Below are 23,354 nucleotides of genomic sequence, written 5' to 3' on the forward strand. Positions count from 1 at the left end.
ATCTCAGTTTTTTTCCTCTGTAAAATGGGAATGATAGAAGGCATTTTCATGGTTTAAATGCAAAGGGTTTAGTACCAGTGCCTGGCATGCAGGAGCTGCCCAATCAGGAACGGTTACTTTAAAGCAATCCCCGTTCTCTGTCTGTGCGAGGCACCTGCTTGAAAGGATTCCCGGTGGCTTCACGTGCACATTTACATCTACAGGTTGTTTTAAATAGATCATGTCATAAATTATGGCACCCTGCAAAGGAAGCAGAGTTGTACCCATTTTACAGAGCAGGAAACTAGATCCTGGAGAAATTAACTGACAGCTCACATATCTCTAAGTGGTAGACTTGACATTTCAATGTAGGTCCGTAAGACTCCCAAACTGTGTTCTTTCTTCCACACTAACCCAAGAAATGAAGGCCCAGGATGGTAAAGGATGAAATCAAGGTTACCCTGCCTGTAAGAGGCAAGGGACCAGAAATGAGGTCTCTGGTGCTCCACATTCATTCCACTTCCCACTAGGGTTTCCCCAAATAAAAGAAGTTTTTCCAGCTTCTGAGTCACAAGCAATCGTGCATAAGGTGAGAAAAACACCTGTGGCGAAGGATCCCGAGACTGGTTCGCTTTCCTCGAAGCCCTTCATGGCGACAACACTGACAAGGTACTCTGCTCCCGGTAAGAGCCTCACTAGCCTGGTCCGAGTCTTGGTTCCATCCACGGTTACCACTGACGGTGTCCCTGGAACATGGCAAAAGCAAGATCAGGAATGGTGAACCTCATCAAAACTTACTATTGCCCCAAGAACGGGTGTATCTGATTTGAAATGAAACTATATTTTGATCCAGTACCATTTTTTGACTTCCTCTCATTTACTCCTGCCCTCTGGCATAAGAGAAGACGTCTTACTTTTTGTATAATGCTTTTTTTCCATCCGTGCAGATGCCAAAAACCCAGCCAGGAGGGGAAAAAACATGAAGTCACAATGTGCTAAAAATGGCAAGTTTCCGTTCAGTAGAGAGCTGGCGTGTTTTTATTTATTTATTTTCCCCCACAAAGAATATGAAAAGCTCAGTATGTAATGTATATCTCATCTATTTAACCCATTGTCTTAGCTTTGGAGTATACGGACTCCCTTCCCAGCAGACAGCCTACTCTTTTAAAGAAAGAAGCTGGTCACAGTCAAGACTGTGCTCTTATATTTATGAAGAAGGCCTCAATTTCTGTTTCTTAGAATTTCAGGGCTGGTAAAGAGCTTATATACCAGCAAGCCAAACTTCTATAGAGCTGTTACAGCCTCACTCTGAAGGCCATGCTTTCTGGACACACTACCACCTGCCAGAATGTCTTTGCACAGATCTGACGGAGCATCCCCCCTGCCCCCACCACCGTCTTTGTTGTGGCCCTTGTGCGTTGAACTAGAACTCCTAGTTCCACTAGCAAGGCCACAACTCCCCATCTGCACTGAGACAGACACATCTGAGGACCAAAGGGTAAAACCTCACATACATGCAGGTCAGGATCAGCTTTTCAGATGAGTGTGCTCAAAGAGAAAAGGACCAGTGTATTTAGAGTCTCTGCCATTGTGTGGAAACAACATTGGGGTCCATTTCTCATAGAGGGGTTTCAAGGCCGGAGAGGGTCTTCATAAAATGACCCTTCGCAAGGCACTTCCTCCAAGGATCTTACTTACAGCCCTTTACAAATGAAATCTACAGAGATGGTCTCCAACAGAAGAAAGTAATTTTCTTTGGTCCTATTTGGGAGGCTGGGAGTTATGAGAGTCACTTCATTATCCCACTCAAACCCTCCAGGGGCTGCTCCACCCCCCACCCCCTTTCCAGGGCCCTACCTCCTGCAATGGGCACGTAGCTAACCCGGAAGCTCTCCACCTGGGCAGAGGGCGCCATCCAGCTGACAGTAGCCGAGTCTTCAGTGATGTCTGAAAAACTGATCTCCTTCGGAGAGCCCATGGCTGTCAAGGAGAAAGCAGAAACAGTCAACTCTCTAGCTCGTCGGTGATTCTTTCTGGATTCCTTATCTAAGAAGACTCAGCCACTAGAGTTAGTGTCTGAGCCAAGCCTTGAGGATGGAAAACACGGTGATCTGTGGTCAAGTTGTGACTTGAGACAAAGACAACTGGTCTCTCATTCAGGCCCAGGGCCCAGCGCCACAGAGCTGGCATTAGGTTTTGTTCAAGTAGAATGTTAACACCACAACTGATACCTGAGGGAGTGAGGCTGGGTGGTTTCACAGCTTGGAATATGCCATCCTATAATTTTTCAGTTGTAGCAATTTTTTTCCCCCCAAACCTTTGCTTTCTAGTTCCTTTTATTAAATGATTCCAAGACTTGACAATTATGTGGTGCTTTGTAACTGATAAGGATTACTCCTCATTTAGACACCTCTGAGAAGAAGGTGTGGTTGTAGCCATTTTACAGAGGAGGAAACTGAGGCTTGGTTCACCGACGCATGTTGTTGTGGTGTGACCTTTCTGGGCCCAGGACCGGGCAGCAGAGCTGGCGCAGCCCGGGGATCCTGGAAATAGCATTGACATGGAAACTGACCTCGACGAACCCATTCCCAGAATTGGATGGAGGTCCAGAGCCTGGAGAGCAAGCAAAGTAAACACGATACCTCCTGCACACAGGTCTACCTGCGGGGAGAGCCTTGCCCATGGGTCAGTTTTTGCTACATAAATACCTCCCCCCAAAACCCAGTTTCTGCTGGCTTTTTCTATGTATTTTTTGGCGTAGCTCTTTGCCCTCTTCAGCTGACCATATTTAATCAGAGAGATCAGGAAACAATTTTCAGGTCTCCGGGGAGCTCATTTCCTCATCTTTTCCCTCTCCAACCCACATTGATCATTAAGTTTTAAAACCCACAGCCCACGTGGGGGAGATGTTTTTCCCCCTCTCCATTTCTGTTTCTCTCCTCTTTTGGCTTTCTCCTGTGACCTTTCCTCCTGGTAGTCAGACTCTGTGGCTGCCTGGGGTTCTGCCCTTTCCTTGGAACCAAGCTTTGAAACCACAAGGGCTCTGGAGCCTGGAAGATCTTGATTGTCCAAATACCACAGAGGGCCCTGGCAACCTGGGGCGGTTTCCTTCACTTCTGTGAGCACCAGTTGCTCCATCTGTCCAGTGGGAGAAGTCATGCCCACCTACGGGAATATTTTTCAGGATTAACAGAGCTAATGGGTGTAAAACCCCTAACAGAATCTGGCAGAGAGTAAGAATTCAGTAAAAGTGATTGTTCTCTCTTTATTTTCTTCCCCATATAATTCTTTTACCCATGGGCTACCCTGATTTTGAAGCAATTCCCAGGAAAGATCTGGATAAGGTTGGCTGAAAATAAAACCCAGTGAGGTGTGTGAAAGCAGGCACCGGGAATCTCCTGTGGCTAGCCTGGTCCAGGTGGCCCTTCGCTCTGACTGCAAGCCTCAGCACATTTTAGATGGATCTCTGTGGCCACGGTCTATATCTCTAGATGCCAGGTTTTCTCATCTACAGGGCAATATTATCTGCTCTGTCTTAGAAGACTTCAGAATTCATTGCGTCATACAGCATGCACACCTGAGGGCCGTGCTCCATCAGAATGGCAGCAGGGAAATAGCTCTGCTTAATATCTTGATGGAATGGCCTGGGAGTGATGGGAATCCAGGCTCAGTGCTGTGCTATTTTTGGATGTTAGGCCTTTCTCCGTGTTAAAGACTATGAGTTATTTTAGCCTATCTCCTTCTGTCATAAATAGCGCCCATAAGCCTCCAGCACCACAGGAGAGGAGATGGTCAACAGGAACCTGAAGACAGAGCCTCCCACAGCAACTGAATCATTCTGTTGAAGAGTTGGGAGACATAAGCAAAGCGATGCCTCTCTTCTCCCAAGTGGATGCTTGGTTTTCAACAAAACTCCATTAGGGAAACATTTGGAGTTGCTAAAAACTCCCAAGGAGGTAGAAGAGGGCTTCTATCTGCAATTTGCATAAAAAGTTGCCATGCCCAAATCTGGAGCAAATGTCCATTGCTTTAATGAGGTGGCCATGAAAAGTCATTTTAAAAAAATTGTATTCTCCCTTCAACATGTTTTTACCAAATACTTAATACATCCCAGGTCCCATATTAAGCTGCGAGGATAGCTACTGGAACCAGTATGGTTTAAGAGCAAGGATTTGGGGGTTAGACTGACCTGGGTTTGAATTCTGTTCTGCCTTTCCTAGGTAAAAACACCTTACCCCCTTAGTCTCAGTTTCCCCAACCGTGAAGTGGGTTGAATGTGGCTCTCCCTTGGTCTGGCTGTGTCACGGTGATTCATGGAGATAAGTGTCCGTTGCCCTGTCCGTGTGGCATGGAGGACATGCCTGGTAATTGGTGGTTACAGTCTCTATGCCTCATGGGAGTCAGAGCCCGAGGGATGGAGCATGAAGAGCCTGGTTCACACAGGAGCGGGTCTCTGCAGGCCTGCTGGGTCAGGCCCCCCGGACACAACGTCATTGCCACTTGGTGGTGCGTGGTTTCAAGTGCATCTGAATTAGAGCTGGGCAGAGGAGTTGTGAGGTTAACTGGCTGGGAAAGGGGGCTGGTTTCTGGGAATTGGGAGAAGGGGCACTGACTACCCCCATGGCCTCTGGGGTGGAAGGGAGTACGGAGGGTATGTGTTTGGGGGCAGTGAGGGGGACAGGTGAAGGAATCATCTCAGGCTCCTCACTAAGCACTCTAATCTCCAGAAGAGGAAGACAAAGCTATCACACTCCGTGGCTGGGATTTTAACTATTTTCTGTCTGTTCCGGAGCCCTACCATTCGGTGCACAAAGGCACACTGGTGTTTAGCTCCCCAGAGACCAAAAATGCTCCTGGCTCAGGACTTTTCAAAGAGGGACCACGGCTGTTGGGAGGAAGTGGCACAAACTTCCATTTGCCATTGCAAATACAGGGGTCAACCTACGAATCCATCAGTAGGGTCTGGGGAAGCAAAAATGGCGTATGGGATTATCTCTCTGATCCAGTAAGCAAGAAACCCACATACACCAGACTGTAGAAGAGTGGTTTTCTGCAAATCTTTTAAAAAAGAGAATAGATTTATGTCTAATTTTGTCTATTTCCACAGACAAGGAAGTGGCAATATTGAATGCCAGTATTTCGAGCAGCTAGGGAGCAGGGACGGAGGTGCAGAGAGACTTTGCTATAGATCCTTTCTAAATTTTTGAACTTTGAACCAAGCATCCCTTTAAAAAATTAAATTTACATGAAATCATCCAAACATAGAAACAGTTAATATTGTTACAAAGGACAAGGAAACGAAATATTTGACATTCATGATCTTCCTTAAACCTCATGACTGAGGGGCTCCTGGGTGGCTCAGTGGGTTAAGCCTCTGCCCTCCGCTCAGGTCATGATCCCAGGGTCCTGGGATTGAGCCCCACATCAGGCTCTCTGCTTAGTGGGGAGCCTGCTTCTCCCTCTCTTTCTGCCTGCCTCTATGCCTACTTGTGATCTCTGTAAATAAATAAAATCCTTAAAAACAAAGAAAGAAAGAAAGAAAGAAAAATCTCATAGCTGAATTCTGAGTTAAATTCTACTTGCTAGATGGGGACACTGAGGCTCAGAGGGGAAAGGAGACTTGGCCAAAACTGCACAGCTGGTAGAGCAAGGATTAGGCTCCAGGGACTCTCCCCAGAGGCTCTAGGCCACATCGCTGTATGTGCCGCCCCTGCCCCTGACCACTGGGCACTCGGGGCTGGCAGCTGGTGCTCTGGGAGTGAGCGGAGAGCCTGCAGCAGCTTTGGTGAGGATAAAGAGGAACAGAACATCCCAGAGAAGGGTTTACAACTACGTAGGGAAGGAAAGAAGAAGGAGGATGGAGAAACAAGAGGGAAACTTCATAAAACACATGAGGTTACAATGGAATAAGACATATTCTGTCTAATGGAGTCACCTGTCCTGTCCTTTCCAAGTACAGAGCAAGGGACGCAGGCACATGTGGGCGCACGCACACACACACACACGCACTCTTACTTCTCATTGGCTTTGAAATACAAATCCCCAGAATAAGAAATCAAAGAAAAGCTTTCCCGAAAGAACAGGGTCTTTCTTTCTTTTTTTTGGTTCTTACAAAAAGAAAAAAAAAAAAAAAAAACACCTCTTGATTATTCCTTCTTTTTTGGCTTTAGAACTGCAGGGCCTCTAGCAAAAAAGATTGGCAAAACAAAATCAGTGATCAGGAGTAAATGTCGAAAGGCAGTGGTTTACAAACCGAGGTCAAAATCAGGCTCGGTCTGTGATCTGAGGTTGTTTTATGTGCAGCCACAGGGAGGAGGAGACAAGGACCCGCATCCCATGGACAGGCTGTCCAAGCTACTGAGAAACGGTTTTTCCTCCGCCTGGACCGCTGTCTGCACTTCGGCGTTTCCTCCACACCCACAGATAAGAATTACGGTTTCTGTAGGTGGCTTCTTTGAGCTCCGCGGGTCCTGCACCTTGCCACGGTAAGGCACCCACCTCTGCGCACAGAGTTTTTGGCTAACGCGCTGCTTTTCTGAGACGGCAAGTATGTACACTCAGTGGTTCTCTGTCATCCAGCCTGCTTACATTTAATTAAAGTAAGTATCAAAATACAATAATAAAATAGTATTAAAATAGCTGCGTTTGGGTTCTACACCAAACCTGGCCATGTGACGTGAGGCAAATCGCATCTTTCTCCCCGAGCAGGAGAGGCTGGGCTACCCCCCTTCCTTGGTCCCTTTTACCTCTCCCTGTGCTTTTGTGATTCTTTCTTCTGATTCCTCTTGAAGCAGTCTCTCTCGGGAATGCTGGTTTCTCCTTGTCCCTTAGTTTCAAAAAGGAATTCACCACACCTGTTATAGGTCTTTCCTTCTAAAGGGTCCTGTTACCAATCAACTTCCTTTTTCCTCCCTGAAACAACTCATCGGGAAAAAGTTTGCATTTTCCCCTCTAGTGCCTTTTAGAGCTGCTATGGAGTATCTATCCTATAAAATCATGAACGTCACGAAGAGCAGCCTGTCGACCTTGTCAGCTCCCTCTTTTGATCCTTCCTGAGCACGCAATGGATTATTTACACATTGCATCTGGTAAATATTCATCTTTATAGGTGGAGGTACCACTTCTCCATTATCCCCTGCACACTGTAACGTCAAACATTTGCCCAGAGGTACCTCTGCATCCAAAAAAAAAAAAAAAAAAATCAGCTGGAAGAAGGGTCTTTGGAATTTAAAAACTGCAATAATTGTCATGATGATGATGTATTAATGAAAATAATGCAACTCCAGATAGCTTTAATTTGCAGAGCCCTTGCTATGCACCAGACCCTCTGCTGTGGGCTTGCCATGAATTATCTCATTCAATCCTCAACAACCCCATTAAATAAATGGCATCCTGCTCCTCTTGCACGAAGGCTCAGCCAAATTTTCCACACTCGCACCATCTGTAATTGAAAGAGTTGGCTGCGTTCAAAGCTCTTGCAGTTTCCCAACCCTGTGAAAGTAGACCACTGCGTTAACGACTTTTCACGGTTCTCTCCTGTGGAGGTACGGTACCTGTGGTTGCTAAGGCACGGACTGGTTGGGATCGCCTTCCACTGCTTATTCCATAGAGCTCAATCTCATACTCGGTGGCCTCTCTGAGACCAGTTATGTCCCTGGTTCGTTCGGGGGCAAGTAGGGTTATTTCCAGTGGCTCAGACTGCTTTTTGGTATCTCTGATTTTGAGAACAAAACTGTCGAAGACCCCTTCATCAGCTGTCCAGGACAGACGGAAACCATCTGGGGTGGCATCTGAAACCAGAAGATTATCCACCTCTGGCTCGGCTTCTAGAGGAGGAGAACATGGTGGGAGGAGGAAAGAAAACATCATTTACCAGCCCATGCAGTCTTCTTCTGCGGGATGGGGGGTTGGTGAGGGAGGGTTATTAGTATGCACTGGCCCTGGCTCTCAGGGACAGAAGTGTCCTGAGTTCCCGAAAATAAAATCATTCAACACAAACAAGTAGGTCTAGGAGAAGGGGAAGATGCAGTTCATACATCCAATACAAGCCAAGTGGATGCTTGCATATGTGAGTTTTGTCTAAAAGCAATTCTATCAGTCCACATCTAGACTCTGCTTTGGCTCCTCCCATGCATTATTAAACAAGTTCAAAGCCAGTAACTTGTTTACATTTGCTCTCTGTCTTCCAATGGCTGAGTGCCCATCCTCTGTGAGACCTTTGTCTTTTTCTTTTTTAAAAGACAAATAAACCAGTATTAACGATCTGTAGAGTTGCCCATGATGATACTGCTGATTATATTTCCCTTGATCCTGAGCAAAATGGCTTTTAAAATGTTATGTTATGGTCCTTTTGAATTTTTCTTGGAATTGTTGTACTCAAGAAGGCTCCTACTCTTGGTGCTTACTTTTTAAACCATTAGACAGGCATTCAGAGGTTAGAACTGAGGCTTGGAACCTCTTGTACTCCATACTTTGGACTCAAGGTATGATCTTGGATTGCCTTCACTAGACAAAACTCATTGTCAAGGTAAATTTAGAGCTGAGTTTCCCAAAGTGTACTCAGAACAAACCATTCCTGTTTGCTCCTCTTCCTTAAAAGGCATCCGATGTCAAATAAGTTTGGGAAATACTGCTTGGGTAAGTCCCTCTTGGAAAAGACACATGCACATTGGGCTATTCTGGAAAGCCCTGTTGTCAAGGATCCTATTAAACTATGTTTCCAAAACTTATTTGTACATGGAACTTCTTCATCAAGCAGGACCTTTGAATAGCCTATGGAGCTAGTAAAATCTGGAAAGACTTTGGGAAACACAGATTTTTGACTGTTAAAAGTTGTTAATGTTTTATGTATCTAGGAATTATTATTAGTCTTGAGAAAATTATGGATTTAGTCTGTGTCAAAGAATCTCTATGACATTAGTGTTTGCCAATAAAATAAGTTCGCAGTTAGGTTTCCAATAACCAGCCCACCCGGTAAGTTTATCAAGATCATAGTTGAGATGTTGAGATGGCAAATGTTGTAAATAAGTTTTTGAAATATCCTCATTGGTATATTTCTTTTGAGAAGGCTGAAACATAGCTGAGGACCAGCCAGGATGTACACAGAAGAGGGTGATGTGGAGTAAGCACACAAGAACTTGGACAAGACACAGTCTACAAGATTTGGGATGCCAAGGGGCAAACAAACATTTTGACCTTCCCATTTCTGGAGTGGGAGAAGAGGAGTGCTCAGTAAAGACACAAGACAAGGAAGAGTGTGGGGGGAAACACAAAAGAGCAGGACACATCTATGGATTACATAAAGAAAATGGACGAGGACGTTGGTGTTGTGGTAGATGGTGATGTGGTAGATGGATTACATGGAAGAGAACCAAGGAAGGGAGAAAATGGCTCACTTGAATCCAAATACCTGTAACAATCTCAGCCCTCAAGGGCTTGGTTTGGTGCCCTTGGGTGAAGCCAGAGACCGTAACCTCATAGCCAATGCCAGTTATGAGGCCTCTAAGCTCCAGCTTCCTCTGGTTTCCTGAAAGTGTGAATTCCTGGGGGTCCAGCAGCTTCCCAGAATCCACCACCGTTACTAGGAAGCTGTCAAAGGCATTCTCCGATGCCATCCAGGAAACTGTGAACCCGTAGGGATTAATGTCGGAAATGGTTAGGTTTTCCAGAAGGGGCAGGGCCTCTGAAAGAAGGGAGGAGTGAAAACAACTCAGGTTAGCGGCGCTGACCCTGCTGGGATAGCACATGTCTCCACAAATAGCGACAGATACCCCATCACTAAATGCATTAAATTCTCAGAAAATGAATATTTAGTAAGAGCTTATTAGGGGGCAGATGATGTTATCTCATGCCAATCTCTCAACAGGCTATGAGATAGACATTATTCCCATTATGCAGGCAAAGAACCTTGAGTTTCAAAGAGGTCAATCTGCTTGACCAAAGTCACAGAGCAAGGATGTGACAGAGCGAAGTTTTTAGTGGGGTCCCACTCTGAAGGCCATGATTTTTTCCCTATAAAATTGGATGAATTTTGTTGGTTTTGGATCCCTTTCTCTGTTTCCCTCTGTCTTCTGAAGGTCTTTAAGGAAATCAATGCCCCCACTTCCCCCCTAAATGCATACTTCCTTTTTGGTACACTTCATGCTTCTAGTCCACTTCTAGTTCACTTTGAATCAAGTGGATGAGACCTATTAGTGACATACATCCTCATAACCTGAACTAGACGGAGGGGGGTAAGGTTTTTCATGTGTCAGAATTAGCAGATCATGACTGCAGCCCAGTTAAGGAATACTAGGATTCGTTAATTCTTTGGCTGTTTGTTTTCCTGGATTAAGTCAGGAGATAAAGACATATTGGATCTTTAGTAATTTCTATTGTCATCTGTTCATTCATTCACCAAACATCTGTGTCCCAGGTGCTGTGAGGTTTTTACACAGGTGGGTTTCCAAAAGGACTGAGCTTATATCACTTAAGTTCCTAGGTGCCATCATGTCCCAACTGATCAGGCTCCACATCTGTTCTCCTATTCGAACCTCACAATGACACTGTGAAGTGGCTATTGCTACCTGTCCCTTCACCCCCGTGATATCTAAGGAAACAGAGGTCAATGACTTATCCAGGATCACACATCTACTGGGGGGCTAAGCTGGCCTCCCACCCAGGCCATCTGATTCCAAGCTCAATGCTCTTCCCACACCCTGGGCCAACATCTAATTAGTGACCCCATCAGGGCTGGCAAGTCTGGAGATGTAAGTAGGATCGGTGGAGAAGGTCCAGTGCCTCTAGCAAAACAAAGCATGGTCTTGGTGAATGTTGGTTTTCATTGGAGGGGGCGTGGGGCTGGGAACTCCATGACCAAGGCTGCTTTAGCTCCCCCTCATTTGGAGGCACATTTTCCATTGCTTCTAAATAGAAACGTTCAAAGAAATAAATGACCTTACATGAACACCCAGGGTCTAATCCACGGGATGTAAAGAAAAATGTTTAAAGATTTTGGTGATTGAATGAACAAGTGAATGAATGTGTCATTCCTGAAGCAGTAATTTAAATTTTGTTGTGGTTTGGACTTGTACTTTTTTTTTTTTTTTAACACACTTGCTCTTTGTTTTGACGGTTTATTTTTATTTTATTTTATTTTATTTTTACCATTTAAGGATCTACCCCAAATCATAACTCTATCAAAGGCGGAGATGAAATTTCATACGCTGTGCAAAGAGGCTTCTCTGTGTGCAAGACATGGCTCTCAAGTTCCATTGCTGAGTTTTGTTTAGATAAATGGGGCCTCTTTGGTAGCTAGCCGCTTTGCATCTCCACCCCATGAAAGCGGCAGAGTCCAACGAAAAGAAGGGCGTTCAGGATAATTAGTCAGTCAATCAGGGCCTGTTACTTATAGTCATTCATGTTCAGATTTTTTTTTTTTTATCCTTTCTCTTTTTTAAAAATATGCTTCTTTTAAAACTCAGGGTCTTTTCACTTCAGGGATTAGCTGAGACAATGCTGTAACCAGATCTAGGATTCCCAAGACCAGCACTCCCAGCCTGCCTTTCTTCTCCCTGTTCTGTGGGAGGTCCTGCAGGAGGCGAGGCGACAAGTAAGGGCCTGACTGACCTGGCTGGGTGGCTGGCCATTCCTCCCCTCCAGCTCATCTCATGGCTTTGGGATGTGAGAATATGGAAGTCCCCACCGCTCCCTCCCCCACCCCACTGAGAAAAGAGCATGTTCTGTATTTGAAGACTTGTCTGAACGACTGAATTCACAGTAGGCAACGGGACAGAAAATATAAACACTTTCTGATCTCCTGTTAAAACCACGTCCTGTGTTTAAATCACAGGAAAGTCATGATTTCACAACAATAGTTGCTGAGTTTCTATCTAGACTTGCGGCTTATTTTTCAGAACACTGCTCCCTTCCTATTGCTAGGAAATGGAAAGAACCCAGAATCTGTAAGGCATTTGCTGGAAACCAGACCCTTAAAGTTCATTGTATCCATTTAATTCCTGAGACAGGGGCTGCCCCAAGAGGCTGTGGGCGTCCCGTCTTCATTCATAACGAAATTGGAATTCAGAGCAGTTAAACAGCAGCCAAGGTTATGCAGCTAAGAAGATCAGAAACCACTCAGGCCTGATATCAAAACCCTCACGCTTCGAGGTCATCACAGCGGCCTCCAATTAAATATTTAATTGAACGCATTAACATATCTTCTTGGCAGCAGTTGAGATGCTGGGAGAGGCCTGGTTTAATGTGAGAATCAGAAGGTGAAGTCTCCTGAAAATTATCATTAGTGGAAGGCCAGAGACTTCTAAAGACTTCCTGAGGTTTGTCAGGCTAGGGATATGGTAAATCCACACCATTTGCAGCCTTTGCCATTGATCTGAGATAATCTCAGGCAAGAAAATGGAAAGCCATATCTTTAAGCAATTCTTAAGGTAATTCCAAGAGAGGTTAGAGGTCAAGTTCAATATATGGTTAAGCTTTAATGAAGTTTGGATTTATCTGCTGTGCTAGGTCAAACCTTCAGAAATCTGTTGTAGATGTTGATTTAAGACGAAGTTTTTTTTAAAGAAAAAAGATAAATTACTGCATTTCTGGGGCAGGTGGTTTATAAACGGCCTTAGCATAGCATGATTTATGGACAAAATTCCTGTTCTTGGCTGTTACTACCTTAGAACTCACTCTTCAGCCAGAATCGCTAAAATATGGATCAGCCCATAAAGCTAGGCAAGGAAAATCCCTGGAAACTTGAAATAGCTGTCGAATACACGGTCTCCATTTCCCACAAATGGTGGCAAAATACCCCTCTTTGCTACAGGATCTGCTCCCTCTTCCCTTAGCTGTGTACACCTGGAGCAAAGACTGGATTTGGGGTCGAGTGCCTGCAGAACGCCTCTCACCTTTCTCCCGCTCCCACCTCCAAATTCTCGGCAGACAAGCAACAACCTCTGAATGAGTACCTGTCGTGACAAAGGCCGTGAGGGGCTTGGTGGGGTCCCCGGCCCAGGTGGTCCCCGCCACACTAACGACATAGCTGGTGTTCTCCACCAAGCCCGTGACGTGAGCGTGCTGTGTGTCTCCTGAGACTGTCAGCTGCTGGGGCTCATACAGCAAGTGAGAATCGCTAACATTGACAACAATCTTTGCAACAGGCCCGGCTCGAGCGGTCCAGGACACGTTGAAGCTGTCAGGAGTAATATTGCTAAGGATTAGCGTGCCCAACTGTGGCTCTGGCTCTGAAGGGAAAGGGACATGGGCGAAAGAGAGAGAGAGAGAGAGAGAGACATTATTAGAGGAAGCGACGGATCTTTCCAGAATGTGGCCATAGGACATGAAAGTGCCAATCCCTCCAAATATTTGCAGAAAGGTAGTCTATCCACCCGTGGCTACACCTGAATCTACTATAGCGCTAGAGAATACACTGCTTTCTTGGCGGGCCTGGATGCACATTCTTTTTAAGGACAGACATGACCATTTTCTGGCCATGTACAAAGACGAGCGAACAGGTCATTAGAATGGTAGACAGGAGTAGTGGAATATTAAGGGTGCATTTCTAAGGTTTGCAGTGGGGCACACGCTCCGTAGCTGTTCTAAGAAAAACAGCTTTATAGTGAAGTATTTACAGATATTCTCTCTCACCTAGAGACTCACAAAGCATGTTATAGCCTTTGCAAAGCTCGTTCTATAAAGAAACCTGCTTAATTTTGCTTAGCCCAGAATTTCATAAACTTGACTGATGAGTTGATATGCATTCGGAAAAATAGTCTTTGAACATCTCAAGGAGTTGGCAGTCCACTGAGCACAGCTTAGAAAATGCTACTTTGAAATTTCCTTATTTCGTCTTGTTTTGATCTGTTTGGATTGTACAAATTAAAGGCTAATATCCACACAAGAGAAATTCTTCATAGTATTTAGAAACCTAAGTTTCCTATACACCATAGGGAGATCTGCACCCTATCCTACATACCGCAAAGGTAAAATGGCTTTCACGAAATCCTTCCTGGTGTATCCAGAAGTTAAAAGAAAATTTAGCTAGGTGTTGCATTTTCTGCCTAGAAGATCCACTTACTGGATAATTTGCAAAGACAGCTGGCTCCCCTGGAGGTTAGGTTTCTCTTGTCCCTTAAGGACTAGGAGATCAGGGATGAAGGGACTCATTGTTAATGTAGGGGGCCTGTATCACTAGTTTCAGCTGGGATGTAGATGGTCTGACCTCCTCAATGCACACTTATCAAGTAATACTACCATGAAAATAAGTTCAACTCCAACTCTGTGTTAGAATGAGGCAGCAGTTCTAGAAGTTTGAGGTACTGGGGCCAGCCTTTTAGGGTTAGGGAGAGAAGCAGACGATTTCCTCCAGGGACTTGGGAGTTGTGTGGCTGCAGCTCCGGTGTTAAGAGGAAAGAAGGGGTGCACCTGGAGAAACCTTAACTGGACAACTGCACAGCTTAATGCGATGCCAGAAAGTCTCCAAGGGTAACAAGGATTTGGCTCAGAAGCAGAACACGGCCGTAAGGGATGGCACAGGATCTCCTCCTCGGCGATTCGTTTGAGAAGCGAATGATGCTCTAATTTTTAGCCACAACCCTGGCAAATTACTTCAACCACACTGAAGGTAGAACACCCCCAAGAGGCCTCTGTTTGTTCCTTCCTTGTATTTTGCTGTGGAAGCGATCTCTCCAAGTAAGGATGCATGTTAGGACTCTTCTCATGCCACCAGACAGAGACCGGCAGTGCGAACACATTCACCATGCAGAGTAAGACCGAGGTTCTCCTGGCAGCGTGGCCTCCAGCTGGCTCCCAAAGGGGGTGGCCAAGCTGAAAAGGGAAATGCAAGAAGGACCTCAGAGATAGAGAGGGAAGGCAGGGTCAGTGCTCCATGCAAGCTGGGACGTCTTTCCGTCCCTGCTTCTGATCCCTCAGACAATTCCTGGGCATGCTGTCTGCTTCCAAGAAACACGGATCTTTTCAGAAGTTTAATGCTCTGAATGTTCACCACATGCACCAAGATTTGGACACGATGACAGATGAAAGAAGACTGACAATTTGTGGCAGTTGTCAGTAAATGACAAAGCATGCTTCATAGGGTAAATGTCAAAAGGGAATAGTCTGTTTGTAGGGAAGGCAAGCAAACAGAAGTCTCAAGAACACGATGAGACGGCTGGTTCCTCTCACGTGCGTTAGGGTCTTTTCTCTGCATGCTCCGGGCACCACTTTTCAGAATCTTGGAGGGAGAGAAAGAGGATGTAGAACATTCTGATCAGGGGACCAAAATTGGCATGCATGCACCTCTTTGAATACAACAGAGGTAAACTTTGATTAGACCACAGGCAGATGATAAAGGGGATGAAACTAGAAACGATTATTCAAGATCAAATGGAAGGATGATTTAGAAATTTAACCAAGGCAAGTCAGGTTAATTCTATACAAACACACAGAGCAACTCCAGATGTGAATGCCTATTTAGGAAAAAGAGGGTGATGCCAAAGTTCCTTAATGTGGGGTGAGAGTTTTTCTCCTTTCTTTCTTTCTTTCTTTCTTTCTTTCTTTCTTTCTTTCTTTCTTTCTTTCTTTCTTTCTTTCTTTCGTTTTGAAGCTCTGATTTGGGTGGCCCTATCAAATCTGAGAATGATCTGGAGGAATGAGGAGGATGAAAAATGGGTAATGAGTGATTTTTTTTTTTTTCACCCTCAGAGGAAGTTCAACGGAGAGAGAAGAAGCCATTGTGGCAAGTACCTGTGGTTGCCTGGGCCGTCAGAGTCTGAACACGGTGCCCGCCAATCAGCCCATGAAGGTGGGCAGTGTAATTAGAAGAAGCATTGAGGTTGGCGATGACAGAGCTGCGAGATGCTGCGGGCAGAGAGTGTACCACTGTTTCCTGGCGGGGGTCAGAATTCCTAATTTCTATAAGAAAGCTATCAAAGGTAGCCTCCTGGGCTTTCCACGACAGAGACACACTGGCCCAGGTCACATTTGAGACAGTGAGGTGGCTAAGGAGAGGTTCGGCTACTAAAGTAAGCAGAAAACAAAGAGATATGAAAGTGTGTCAGTTTAAAACACGGTTACAGAGTCAAAAACCAAAACACATAAGACTAAATCCATAAAGTTTTAGACCTCACCCTTGGATAAAGACACAGGTCCTTTGTTGAAACCCAGTTTGCGCCATGGGAAAAGAAGAGGTGGGGTTGGGTGGTTTTCTTTCCTAGGTCTCAGTGTAGTGTCCACCACCCCGGCGACAATTTGTAGTCTCACGTAAAATGAGGACAGACCCTCCCTCAGCCATGGGTAACTTCTGTGATAGACGATTTTGATGCTGTGATGTGAACTCTTTTCTGATTTACTGATTCACTGCCCCAAATGGGCTAAGAATGCTATTTTGAGTGGATAAGCCTCTCCTGTCTGAATTCAGATAGAGAATGCCCTTTTGCTGCATCCCAGAGAACATCTCACATAGTATGTCTACCACAGACAGTACAAATTTAAGTAAGAGCAGCGTATGCTTTCGTTGACCAAGTTCCTTATTGAAACATGACTACTTCTATTTTTGAAATCAACCATCCACTCTCTGGGGGCAAGACAGCATGCTCGGGTCTTTGCTCCTAGAGCTGATGATAGAATTGGGGCATTCTGGATGGCACAGCTTCCTCGTGCCCCCATCTGATTAGTAACCTGCTCTTTTTTTTTTTTTTTCTTCTTTTGGACATTTTCCCAGTTGAAACAAAACAAATAGCACCAGTTTCATTAAATCATTGGGATACTTGGGTATTAGGAGGTCAACTAGGATAACACAAAATATAATTTTTAAGACCTCTTTGATTGATGCAGATGTCTTTCCAAATCAAGGACAACTCTGGATTTTTAGGTATGGAAGGGCAGAATGCTTTTCTCCAGATTCCATTCGACAATCTGGACCAGACTATGCTTAAGGCTGCATGTGTCCTGGTCAGTAATAGATCAGGCAGGGGACTTCACGGAAATGCACCATTGGGGCCGCTGTGGGAAGAGAGTTAGGTTAACCAGCCCTGCCTCCTAGAGAAGTTCATGAGCTGTGGCCTCAGCAGGTGAGAAGGAGCGGCTTCCCCTTGCTGAGAAGACTCCAGAGACCTAGAGAGAGGGAGTCAGATATGGGAGAGAGCAGATGTACCTGTGGTGGCCGAGGTGACGATCTGAGTCCGGGCACTGGGAGCGAGTCCCGAGAGGTAGATAACAAAGTGATTATTAGGGGGTAGCCCTGAGATGTGGGCGGTTCGTTCAGCACCAGAGATATTGTATTTCATCGTCTCCAAGAACCTATTGGAATCAACAATTTCAATGGTAAAGGTCTCGAAGGCCCCGTCGGTGGCTGTCCAGGAGAGATTGAAGCTCTCAGGAGTTATGTCAGAAACAGTTAGGTTTCCAAGTTCAGGTCCTGCGGCTGAAAAGGGGGGCAGGAGAGAAGAAAAAAAAAGGGGGGGTTAATGATCAGGCTTGTGTTTTAAGACTGAGGTTGTTAATAGAACCAGGGCTGGGCAGAAGGATCTGCTAGTTCAAGGTTACGGTTGAGAGGCGGCAGGTGTTACCTGGCGAAGGCGGCGGGAGCGACAGAGGGGATTTGTTAACAAGGGAAGACCAAGAGGAGGGTTGGGCAGTTAGATTTTCCTGCTCTGGAGCTGCCTTACGCGATCAGGCTTATTCAGGATCAGGCTGAGATCCTGAGTGGGAGAAGTTATCTAGATGATGTCAGCGGGAACTGCGAACTCAGATGTTTTGGGAAGCCCCACGGCGGGGATGCTGGCCATCGCTCAAAAGATAGGCGTGCTGGCAGCTCTTAGTCTCTTGAATTGCACTCAGGAGACCAAAAGTTGCTTGGCACCCTTCTGGGGGTATCTTTTGCTTTGAAGGAGCTCCCATCTAGTTTAATGAAGACTGAGTAACTCTGATGCCGTTACCCTCTCAAGGTGGTACCTGGAGGCTTCTGCTTTTGTGACTTAAAGGGAACTGGCAACTCGTCAGCGTGGTTCTTGGTATTGTCGCTGTATATACCCCTGACAAGGGCTGGCTGTTTTCATATTCTGTTGGAAAAGCTCGTCCTCTCTTAATGGCTTCTGCATGGGCCAAGAAAGCTACTAGTGTGCTGCCAACCAGGAGAGCTGAGCCGAGGCAAGGCAATAGAAATAGCATTTTGTCTGGGAGACTGCCTCACCGATGTTTTGTCATGCGGCAGGAATAAACTAGGCAGAGGGCAGGCAGAAGCAAGGTGGTAAGAGCTGATATTGCTTCTCTAACAGGGAAGGAGAAGGCCTTTCCATCTCATCAGATGTAGTGAGACACAGATCAGATGGAATTACGGCCCTTCTGCCCTCCTACCAATTCATCAGAAACAAGACTGCTGATATCATTAAAAAGGGGGAAAAAAACCCCCCCCACATAAAAGTACTATGGGCACCCAAACCACAAGGTCTGCAGGAAAGATCAGAAATGGCAAGTGATTTCTCTTGCTTTCTGGGGAGGGATGATTTATGATCCCGATGTCAGATCAAAGGGCCCTGGGTCCATGCTGGGTAGCCTCAGTTGCAATTCCTGGGCGTTTCAAGGTCATCATTCACACAGTGGCTGTCTGTATTACGTTTGCCTCAGCGAGGATTATTGACATGATTGAGGCTAAAATGCAGAGCGATGCTTTTGCTAGAATCAGGGAGATCGTATGGGTTTGCACGGAAGTTTAGTTGCAGTAACTACCTAAAAATGGGGCAGGCACCTGCAGAACCAAACACGATGACCTCTGCTGAGCTTCTACGCAGTGGAGGCCTGGAGGAAGAGGAGCAAAGAACAGTGCTTGGGAAGTCTGCTCACTGCGGCAGGCTCCTGGGGGGCACTGAATGCCTTGCCACCTTGCCAGCTGAAGCGCGGTGATGAGCAGAGTTTAACACACCCTCCTGGGTTGGCCCTGGGGGTGTGCCACGCTGAGGCCAACACTCCAGGGAGCACCTCTTGATTAAAAGAGCAAAAAAGGGCATCAGATCTTTGACATTCATAGCCTGGGACATTCCTTGCTTTGAATGCTGCTGTGTGGACTTCTAATGAATGCCTTTTTCTTTGGTACTGTCTCTAGTCATAATTGTGTGATTTTTTTTTTTCCTTCCCTTTTTGGTCTAGCTATTTGCTAATTTGGTGTCCTAACAATGACTCAGTATCTGAGAGAAGTGCCCGGAGGAGGGTAATTCAGTTCTCTTATTATACTCAGTGCATTTTAAAGAAACATTTAAATTAAAACATTTCTTTTAAATGCAAGAACCACAGTGCCCATACCCTTGAGGGGTCTGGGATAGTAAAGTACCGGTTTCCAACTTGCAAAAGGACTCTCTAAAGTAAATAATCTGTGCTCTACCAGAACTTACACATGGTGAGGGGAGGGGCGGCTTTTAGTTCTATTCCAGCCCTGGAGAAGAGAATTAAAACCATCAGGCTGTCTCCTGAAACAGAATGCCATCATTTGGAAAGAGAGGGAGTGGTAGGACTAGGTAAAGGCTGGGAGAGGCTAGAGGCTGGAGGTCAGAAAAAGCAATGGCTGTATCATTCATTCTCGAAATGGCCGGGGCTTGTAGACCGAGGCACAGCTCACAGGGCTGTCGCTCAGCACGCATGAGCAGCCGCTAAGAGGCAGAAGGAAAGGACTCAGGGAGAGAAGCTGACTTTCTGCAGAGTCTCTTGGAGAAGAAGCAGGCGCCTTGGGGGGGAGGGGGCATCGGCAGTGGGAAGGAAGGTACCTGTGGAGGCCTCGGCAGAGAGCACCGGTGTCCTATAGCCTCCGATCACCCCGTAGATGGTGACTCTATACGGGGTGGTGGCCTTGAGGCCTGGGATGTCCACAGCCCGCAGGCTGCCAGGTACCGTGAGGTTCTGAGCTGCCTCCACCCCGTTGGCCTCCTGCACCTGAATGACAAAGTGCTCATAGGCCTGGTCAGTTGCGGTCCAGTTGAGTTGGAGGCCATCCCAGCCAACCTTGGTCACGGCTAAGTCCCCAAGCTGGGGGAGCTCCTCTGAAGAAGGACAGAGAGGCATCAGTCAGTTCTGCGAAGCACTAAAGGAAGAAACCAAACGTCCCACAGCCCAGGTCTACGGAAGACAGAAAGAGGTGGGAGAGTATTCCTGGGCATGTGTGGTCCTTTTTGGTCTCTGGGCATTTATTTCTAGCTTGAACACCCGTACCCTGGCCACAGCTTTCTTTAGGAGTTGCAAATGGCCAAAAAGGGGAAGACCCGCACGGCTCACTGAAAGAGCAATGCTGTCCAGCGGACCACTGAACAACCCACCTGGGAGGGCTCTCGGCGTGCAGGGCCAGAACCCACAGAGCAGCTGGCAAAGTGGGACTGTGGGTCAGGGTAAGAAGGGTAGGGATGGTTAAAAGTGAAGGCTCTGCAGGCAGCTGGGCCTTGGTTGGAACTCCAACAATGATATTTAACCACCGGCGAGTCTTGGACCTATCACGCAGCTTGTCCCTGAGTCTCACTCTCTTCATCTACAGAGGGAGCGGACAGTGCTCTGTCATTGGACTGTGTGATACTTAAAGACCATTTACAACCCCCCTGAGGGTCATATCTGACCCACAGTGAGTGCCCCATAAGAGGCAGCCCAACAAACACATCACTGTTCAGTTGTTTCACCTTGGAGCTTCTCAGCGGTACTGGAAACAACTGTCTGCCTCGTTTCATGACTTCACGTAGGAGAGACTGTCCAATTGCTGGCCACCTGCTATCGGGCTGGCTTTATAAAGTGTCCGCTGTCTTGGTCTGGACAAGTCTGCTGTTTTACTCAGCTTTCAGGGATCAAATGTTCTATGCTGGATTCTTGGCTCGGTTCTCTCCCTCCCACCTTCCGCGAGTACTTTGTGCCTGGATGAGGAATGTCTGCACCATGAAGCAAAGCCATTGGTGCGAAATGAGGGCTCACTTTTAATTAAAAGTGATTATGTTTTGCTTGGTAAATGGTGCAGAGCAGGGCCCACTATCTATCTTTCCACCACTTAGGAAGGACAGTTAATGTAGTTCTCATTGCTGATTTAGGAAGTCTGGATTCGGAACATGGCAAAGCCCACTGCCGAGGGGAACACCATTGAGGATTAAATGCAATCCCAGGCTCTTCTCCTTTCAAAGGCTGAAGGGGCCATGGATTCGAAGTTAGAAAAGGAATTATCTGTAGGAATTTGAGCCACAAGAGGTGCCCCTGAAGTTCTTATTCTTAGATATAAGAATATCTCTGTGGTGAGCCCGAGCACACTCAACCTGTTAGAGGGGCTGATTCAAGCGGTACCACGTGACCGTGATGCTTTGGGGGGCTGTCTGTGCAGGAAGTGCCCTCTGCCTCCCTCGCTCACTGAGAAGAGCTGTCCATTTATCTGTTGTGGAGTGGGGTTCCTGGTGAGATTTCATGTGCAAAAGGAGTTCTGCTGCTCAAAACAAAAGTTTACATGCAACAGAGAGAGACCGCTAGCATCCCGTATCCAGACCACACGGGCCTCAAAAGCCCCTTTTGCTCATTTGGTCTGAAGATATTTCAAGCAGCACAGGACCATATAACCTGGCCAGCTTTGGTGGATTGGGACATCACCTTTCTCATTTTTGGAATCCTTCTAGCGAGGACCAAATTTATTTGGTATATGTGAACAAGAAGAACAAATTATTTGAAAGAGGTTATATGGGTGGTATTATCAAAACACAGGATGTATATATAGCAAAGGGCATGGGCTGAGGGCCCAGCATAAAAACCCTCCAAAAATTTGGCTCATTTGCCCCCTTTCAAGCTATTTCTAAAAACCTCACAAACAGCACAGAATTTTCCTATAACAGATGCAGCAGCATATTTCCAGGGGACAGATTGAGATAAATTGTTTTTCCTCTCCACACTGAATGAAAAACACTGGAGTCAAATGTGACTGCTGCTCTCTTTTGGAAATGTGCTGGCTGTCCTGAGTGTCTGTTAAGGAGAGAATGAGAGACTCGGACAGTTTCGGCTGAAGATGGCCAGATCATTTCAAAGGTTATTTCATGGGCACATGACTACCCGTTGGCCGGCAGTCAGTGACTCTGAGGCCACTCATGATAAGATTTCTCTAGAAACTTTTGACCTTATTCTTGTGCCACAGCCCTACTATTTCTGCTATTTTCATTACGATATGTTGCTGCCTGATGTATTAACCTATTTGCTGTTCAGTATTTCCTACAGGATGTGAGCTTCACTAAGCACTTTCGGTCATGGTTTCATTCACTGCGCAGGACAATGTTCCGAGGTGGGGTATTATCTCTGAACTGAAGGCGAGGAAAGAAGGCTCAGACATGTCAAACGACAGACCCAAGAGCATTCAGCCAGGAAAGCGGACTTCCAACCCAGACCTTCCTAAGTTAGAACTTGCATTCTCACTGCCTGTCAGGAACATGGAGATGAAACTATGACGCTTGGGGAATGTTCTCTATCCCAAAGGGAGGTTGGCTCAGTCAAGTCCCTGGTGTGGGAGGAGGGTCCTATACCTGTGACGGCCTCCACAACAAGCGGCGGAGTGCTGCGGCCTCTGACCTCGCCATGCAGGGTGATCGTGTAAGGAGTCCCGGCCCTGAGACCTGGGATTTCCACCGAGCGCAGGCTCCCGGGAACCGTGAGACTGTGAGCTTCCTCGGCCCGGTCAGCCTCCTGGATCTCTATGATAAACTGCTCATAGATCCCATCAGGGGCCATCCAGTCCAGACTGAGGCCATGCCAGCCGACCTTGGTCACTGTGAGGTTTCCCAGATCTGGAACCTCTTCTGCATGAGGACACAGAGTTGCCGAGTTACTAAAAAAAGGAACTGCATGCAAGGATTCGGGTAAGATGACCCTCCAGCCGAGGCTGGGCGGAGTCGTCTGGTGAGTGTTGATTACAGATGCGTGATTTACGGCAGGTGTGGAGCACGCTCTAACTGCGAGCACTAAAGCCAGAGTTTTTCTCTTTGGTCTCCGGGAATGAAAGACAGTTCTAGGAATTGTTCATAACTTCCATGCTTAACATATAAATGGGGCTTTAGGGAATCTTTTAGTGTGTTCTTAAAATGAGCTCACACCAGTTTTTTTTCCTTTTCCACTTGCAAAGTGTGCTTTCCAACTCCTTAGCTATTATGATTGAAACTTACTTTGAAAGAAAAGTCACCTCTCACTTTTGTAAGGGAAGAGTAGGTGGAATTTTCCATGGAATTGGCTACCATGCTGGACCAGGACATGTCCAAATAAGGCCTAGGACATTTGGAGGGAAGTGGGGATGATTCACTGGTGTTCCCCGAGGGGAGGGGGGCACGGCTGAGCCCAGCTTACAGCAGGAAGAGCTTGGATGTCCCCTGAGCAGAGACAAGGGGAGGAAGCAGATTAATGGACTGGTCTAG

The 23,354-nt window shown here is 46.4% G+C and overlaps 1 protein-coding gene across 10 annotated transcripts in view; it reads right to left on the minus strand.

Moving 5' to 3' along the window:
* The window catches only part of TNC (tenascin C), a 92,940-nt gene that overhangs the window by 16,335 nt on the left and 53,251 nt on the right, over nucleotides 1-23,354 (minus strand). For 2 of the 10 annotated variants that reach the window (XM_082697042.1, XM_082697040.1), the window contains 7 exons: nucleotides 17,114-17,383; nucleotides 15,706-15,978; nucleotides 12,930-13,205; nucleotides 9,389-9,661; nucleotides 7,533-7,805; nucleotides 1,837-1,959; nucleotides 582-725 (listed from right to left, as the gene is read on the minus strand). In XM_082697042.1, coding sequence (XP_082553168.1) covers nucleotides 582-725; nucleotides 1,837-1,959; nucleotides 7,533-7,805; nucleotides 9,389-9,661; nucleotides 12,930-13,205; nucleotides 15,706-15,978; nucleotides 17,114-17,383 — 1,632 coding nt within the window. Of the gene's footprint in view, nucleotides 1-581; nucleotides 726-1,836; nucleotides 1,960-7,532; nucleotides 7,806-9,388; nucleotides 9,662-12,929; nucleotides 13,206-15,705; nucleotides 15,979-17,113; nucleotides 17,384-19,715; nucleotides 19,989-23,354 lie in introns of all 10 variants that reach the window. The other 8 variants (XM_082697037.1, XM_082697039.1, XM_082697041.1 and 5 more) reach the window with 8 other exon arrangements.

The sequence above is a fragment of the Mustela nivalis genome (assembly GCF_964662115.1).
Source record: "Mustela nivalis genome assembly, chromosome: 13".
Lineage (NCBI taxonomy): Eukaryota > Metazoa > Chordata > Mammalia > Carnivora > Mustelidae > Mustela > Mustela nivalis.